Source organism: Brassica oleracea, chromosome C9, assembly GCF_000695525.1.
Source record: "Brassica oleracea var. oleracea cultivar TO1000 chromosome C9, BOL, whole genome shotgun sequence".
NCBI lineage: Eukaryota > Viridiplantae > Streptophyta > Magnoliopsida > Brassicales > Brassicaceae > Brassica > Brassica oleracea.
In genome coordinates, this window is record NC_027756.1 from 3,474,954 (window position 1) to 3,480,162 (window position 5,209).

The 5,209-nt window shown below is 35.0% G+C and overlaps 2 protein-coding genes across 3 annotated transcripts; one reads left to right on the forward strand and one right to left on the reverse strand.

The window, feature by feature from the left end:
- Positions 1-1,034: 1,034 nt before the first annotated feature.
- Positions 1,035-2,259, forward strand: LOC106317421 (probable WRKY transcription factor 50). Its single transcript, XM_013755245.1, has 3 exons — positions 1,035-1,287; positions 1,618-1,756; positions 1,880-2,259. The coding sequence occupies exons 1-3, from the start codon at positions 1,035-1,037 to the stop codon at positions 2,001-2,003; spliced, it is 516 nt and encodes a 171-aa protein (XP_013610699.1). The 3' UTR covers positions 2,004-2,259.
- Positions 2,260-2,922: 663 nt separating this feature from the next.
- Positions 2,923-4,620, reverse strand: LOC106318615 (cytokinin riboside 5'-monophosphate phosphoribohydrolase LOG8-like). Of its 2 annotated transcripts, none has more exons than XM_013756668.1 (7): positions 4,388-4,620; positions 3,956-4,053; positions 3,844-3,874; positions 3,671-3,770; positions 3,517-3,587; positions 3,301-3,444; positions 2,923-3,213 (listed from the first exon to the last, which is right to left on the reverse strand). In XM_013756668.1, exons 1-7 carry the CDS (start codon positions 4,490-4,492, stop codon positions 3,139-3,141), a joined length of 624 nt encoding a protein of 207 aa, XP_013612122.1. In that variant the 5' UTR covers positions 4,493-4,620; the 3' UTR covers positions 2,923-3,138. The 2 variants fall into 2 exon arrangements, with proteins under 2 accessions (XP_013612122.1, XP_013612121.1); XM_013756667.1 differs by having other exon boundaries at positions 3,671-3,773.
- Positions 4,621-5,209: the final 589 nt, after the last annotated feature.

Sequence of the window (5,209 nt, forward strand, 5' to 3'; positions counted from 1 at the left end):
CGGCTTAGCTCAGGTAAACACAGTTCAGAAATGGACATGGTTTCATTGATTTTGGCTAAGTCGCAAAGGATTTCCGGTGGATTCATTGGTCCCTTTGAATTGCGCATAATGATATATCTTTTAGTTATGAAGAGTTTTCCGTTGGATTCATCGGGAACATCTTGGTTGCTTGTTCTACCCTCCTCTCATAAGGAGTGGATCTCATACCTTCTTTCAATGAAAGGATACACTTTCTCAGTTCTATTACTGAGTTCTGGCTTTAGTTTCTCTACCGGTCTGTCTTCTTGTGTAGCGGTCTCTACGGGACCTGAAGAGGCAACCGAGATTATTTTTGGATTTCTCGTAGGTGAGAGCTGGCTTTCAACGTCACATTATGTGACTATCTTTCAGCTGGTCGTGAAGATTTTATCGACGCATTCAAGCTTCGTCTCGAATTCGCTGTCAACTTTTTATGAAGGTTTATCTCATTTAGCTTATGTTGTTTATCTTTTTAATCAAAGAGGATGTTTAATTCCCTCTAGTTATTGTACTCGTGCAAGTTAATGATTAATGAAAACAAGTTGTGTTCAAAAAAAAAAAAAAATCTATACATAGCAAAGTCCGGTTGACTAGAAAATTCAACAGTCTGATTCATAAGTCCTTTCTATCTTTGCAAGTCAACTACTGCATGTCTTTATCTCTTGAACAACATTTCTTACTTGAATGCATTGATGTTATTCTTAGTGATGGGACGCTTGTGAACTGTGGTAGCGTAACTTAAGCCTTAAGTCCTGCACGAGGAGAATTATGAAAAGGACTTGAAATAAGAAGACTAGTAGTCGTGGGCCAATACACAAGTCAACCACAGGTCATTGTAAGACTACTACATCTTCTAATGTAAGTTTCCTTGGGAAACTGTACCCACAAAGTACACGTTTCTACAAAGTATATTCAAACACTTACCTCGAAGCTTCCTTTCTAAAGCTAGCCTTCAAAACTTGGAAATAGAAAGATTTATTAGAAACTTATAGGCACTAAGTAGTAGTATTCGAGTTATGAATGATGCGGAGACGAACTTGGCGAGGAGTTTCAGTGATGATACTCACTCAGGTTTAGACCATCCGGATCTATACTTGTCAGATGAATGGATGGATGATGATCTTGCCTCTGCGGTTTCCGGAATGAATCAATCTTATCCTTATCAGACCAGTGATGCTGCTGCTTTCTTCTCTGGTTCCTCTAGCAGTTTGGGTCATCCTGAATCTTCAAGTACCAACGCTTCTGCTGCTACAGCCACTGCTTCGGCCGGTAAGTCTCTCTTTCGTTCTGTAGAAACCATATAAGAAAGAAACCATCATGAATGAAAACAGAATCACAGAGCTGTCAAAACATATATGTCATTGAGGATTTCATCAACCTTATGCATCAGACTATGAGAGCAAAGACATAAAGCCTGATTATAGTGTTTTTTAAAAGTCATTCTATGCTAAAACCGCATCGCAATTAATAATAACAAAAATTTCTAAATGTTTATGAATTTATATGTTTTGTTACTATTATAACTGCAACAAAGTTATTCAGTATGTTACCATTTGGACCCTAAATCTATTTGTTTTCTTTTTTATTTCCGTATGCAAGAAAACCAAGTTAAGAAAGAAAATAAGAAAGTTAAAGAGAGAGTGGCATTCAAGACACAGTCTGAAGTTGAAGTGCTTGACGATGGGTTCAAGTGGAGAAAGTATGGGAAGAAGATGGTGAAGAACAGCCCAAATCCCAGGTAAGGAACAACATTTTCTCAGTTCTTGAATTACATCTTCTAAAACTCAACCTTTATGAGCTGAAAATGAAATGCACCAAACCACTGGCTAACTGTAATCATGATGTCCATGTTCATATGTAGAAACTATTACAAATGTTCAGCTGATGGCTGTCCCGTGAAGAAAAGAGTTGAAAGAGATAGAGATGATCCGAGCTTTGTGATAACAACTTACGAGGGCTTTCACAATCACTCAAGTATGAGATAACAACTTACGAGGGCTTCCACGACCACTCAAGTATGAACTAAGGTTCTTAAAGAGTTTCATCAACTTTTTCAGTTTCCCCTATGGCTTGCCAAGGCAACATAACAATACGTGGTTTGAGAAAAGATAGTGAAAACAATGCTATTCAGAGTATTCACCTTGAGACTGATTTATTATGTTTCTTTTACTCACATTGCTTCTAGTTCCTTATATATAGTGTATGTGTGTTCACAGTTTAACATGATATTCTGAAACTGTAGTACTTCTTTAGCATCTTATTTTGTTACAAATGAGAATCATTGAAATATAGTTCCTCGACCTCATATTATTTCACAAACTAGGGATTTTACCATAAGCCATGACATTTGAATCCAAAACCGTAATTATTTCGAATTCCATAAAATTTCAGAGCTGGTTATGGTTGAAATGCAGACTGCCTGTGAATAATAAAACTAATGGGGATTTTGAAAGTTGGGCCTAGTATTATACAAAGGAAGTCACTAAAGAAGTAAAAGACCGGTTTACAGACTCCATAGGCCTATGAATCCTGGGCTTGTGGCAAAGAAAGGAACAAAGAGGCTAAAACTCCAAAGTGAAATGGATATAAGGTTTAGACATGTACTGAGGTAGACAAAAATGGTAAAAAAAAAGACAAGTGAAACAAAGTCCTGTTCTGATCTATAAAAGCTTATGCATTGTACAGTTGCAGGGAATATTATGAACTATAAGTACATTGTTGAGTATTTCAACATCATCTCACCATCCTTGAACAGTTACTAGTTTGGCTATTTCTTTAAGACTAATGTGAAGACAGAAAAAGAGTGTTTTATTTTCTGTAAATTAAGAGACAGAGATGAAGGAAGGGCCCTCATAGCCAAAGTTGCTTTCAAAACAGACAGTTACTAAATGCTTTCCATGTGAGTTGAGTAAGCTGTCTCTATCCAAACCTTAGAATCTGTCACATTATTTTTGTCCAAAAGACATGACAGATCATTCTGATTTCCAAAAGAAGTAGAAGAAGAAGACATTATGTATGATCCAAAAATCTGAATAATAATAAATGGCTTTAACCATACACCAAAAGCTTTTCTACTGTTGAATGCAAACACACATGCTGTTTCAAATGCTAAACAGATTGTTAAGAATCTCCAGCCAGTTGCTCAACTTTCCAGCTTTGGTGAGAAGCAATGTGCTTGTGTGAAGGAGTATATAGCTGCCAAGAAGTAACAAAAAAAACACTGAAACAATAGACCACAAGAAACAATGATCTAAAGTGTTCTTGTTGTTGTATGTATGTTACCTCCATCTTCTCCAGAAGCTCTTTGGCAGATGGGGCAGAAACAACGATATTACGAGCACCTGGCTTAATAAAACCTTCTTCAACTCCAGTATCAAACAAAGCAAGCAGATTGTTGTAGTAACCATCAACATTCAAAAGACCAACCTGCAGAAAATAATACAGGATTATTAAATGGTAAAACTGCTTTAACAAAAAGTGGAAATGGTTTTCAAGTACCGTCTTCTTATGGATACCAAGCTGTGCCCATGTAATAATCTCCAGCAGTTCCTCCATAGTTCCATAACCTCCTGATGAAAACAAGAAGCCATCTTCTTTAAAAAAAACATGGAGAAACATATATAAACTTGCTTAGAGGTTTTTGAAAACTCGCCAGGGAGGGCAATGAAAGCCTCAGCTTCTTGTGCCATTGCAGCTTTGCGCTCGTGCATGTCTGCAACGATTCTTACTTCTCCAACAGTCTCACCAGATATCTGCTAAAGAAATTGAAGAAAATCTCAAACTTTTCAAATAGTTAAGAAGATGCAGAGTGATGAAGAACCATACCTCAATAGGCATCAGAGCTTGTGGAATGATCCTACATTTCAAAAAAAAACTCTTCTTAAATGGAGATTTGAAGTTGCATCTAAAGAAAGTGGAAGAGAGTCTTGAAACTAACCCAAGTACATGACAACCACCTTCTGAGACTCTCCGAGATATCAAACCCATTAGTCCAACACTTCCTCCGCCATAAACCAAATCTATCTTTCTCTTCACCTAACACAATTCACACAGAAGCACACAAAAGATTAACACATTGTATTCAGACATGCTCAAGTAAAAATTTGACTCTTGTTCCAAACAAAACAACTTTAATCACCAAATCTAAAAATTCAGACCAAACTATAAACGACTTGCAAAAGAGCACTTCGTAAGTTCTGTCACTACAGAACATAAAAGGACAACAAAACTTAAACCCATGTCTGAAAACATTCACAGGAACAAGAAAAGTTCTGATTTTTGAGTTCACTGGACCGTAAAGTTCATATCTTTATCACTAAAACAGCGATATTTGATTAAAGAAAAGAAATGGAGAGAAGAGATAACAAACCAGTTCATTGCCAAGTTCGATAGCAGCAAGGCTGAAAACATCTCTGTGACCAGAGTTACTTCCGCAAAAAACACAAACTTTTTTGAATCTCTTGTTCTCCTCCATTAATGAGTGAGCTCTGCAAGAGGATACAGCTTTTTGCAGCAGCCGTTATAAAGGCAAATCGGGCAAAAAGGAAGCAGAGACGAGAGTGAGCAAGGCGACAAAATTAAACCTCTCTTTGGATGCTGTCCTATTATTATATTTTTGGACGCAATACCCATATTATTTTTTCAAGTGAAAATTACCTTTATTGATTTTTATAAAATTAAATATTGCATATTTATATGGTTGAATTTGAAAATATGAAAATAGTTTTTTTTAATTGTTTTTTTCTGTCACTGAAAATATCTTGAATTATAAAATACCTGTTTTTAAGTTTCAAGGATTAGTTCAGATTTAACTTTGATAATTAGATCTCGATCCGCGCAACCGCGCGAGTTTTTATTTTCATTTATTTTTATATAAATATTTTGTTTTCAATTCTAAATTGATATATATTATAATATATATGAGTCTATCAATTTTTAAAACATAATAAGTTTACTGTATATTTTTTCATTGAATAGATTGTTTCATACTTTCACATGTATTTGTATCTTCTTCTATATATATATTTTCGGATTATTATTTCATTATTAAAATCGTAACTATATATATAAAGATTAGTAAAATATTTTTTTATTGTCATATTCAAAGATATTGTAACATTTCACAAATTTAGAAAGTTTTTAAAAAATTAAATTTTTCGCTTCATAGATTTATATTATCGAGTAAATAATT

Bases quoted from the DNA above. Each gene is read 5' to 3' on its own strand.
- LOC106317421 (XM_013755245.1), top strand. From the start codon at position 1,035: ATGAATGATGCGGAGACGAACTTGGCGAGGAGTTTCAGTGATGATACT. The intron at 1,288-1,617 runs GTAAGTCTCTCT...TCCGTATGCAAG, and splicing joins TACAGCCACTGCTTCGGCCG to AAAACCAAGTTAAGAAAGAA. The intron at 1,757-1,879 runs GTAAGGAACAAC...GTTCATATGTAG, and splicing joins AAGAACAGCCCAAATCCCAG to AAACTATTACAAATGTTCAG.
- LOC106318615 (XM_013756667.1), bottom strand. From the start codon at position 4,492: ATGGAGGAGAACAAGAGATTCAAAAAAGTTTGTGTTTTTTGCGGAAGT. The intron at 4,054-4,387 runs GTTTGTTATCTC...GAATTGTGTTAG, and splicing joins TCGAACTTGGCAATGAACTG to GTGAAGAGAAAGATAGATTT. The intron at 3,588-3,670 runs GCGAGTTTTCAA...TGTTTTCATCAG, and splicing joins GGCTTTCATTGCCCTCCCTG to GAGGTTATGGAACTATGGAG.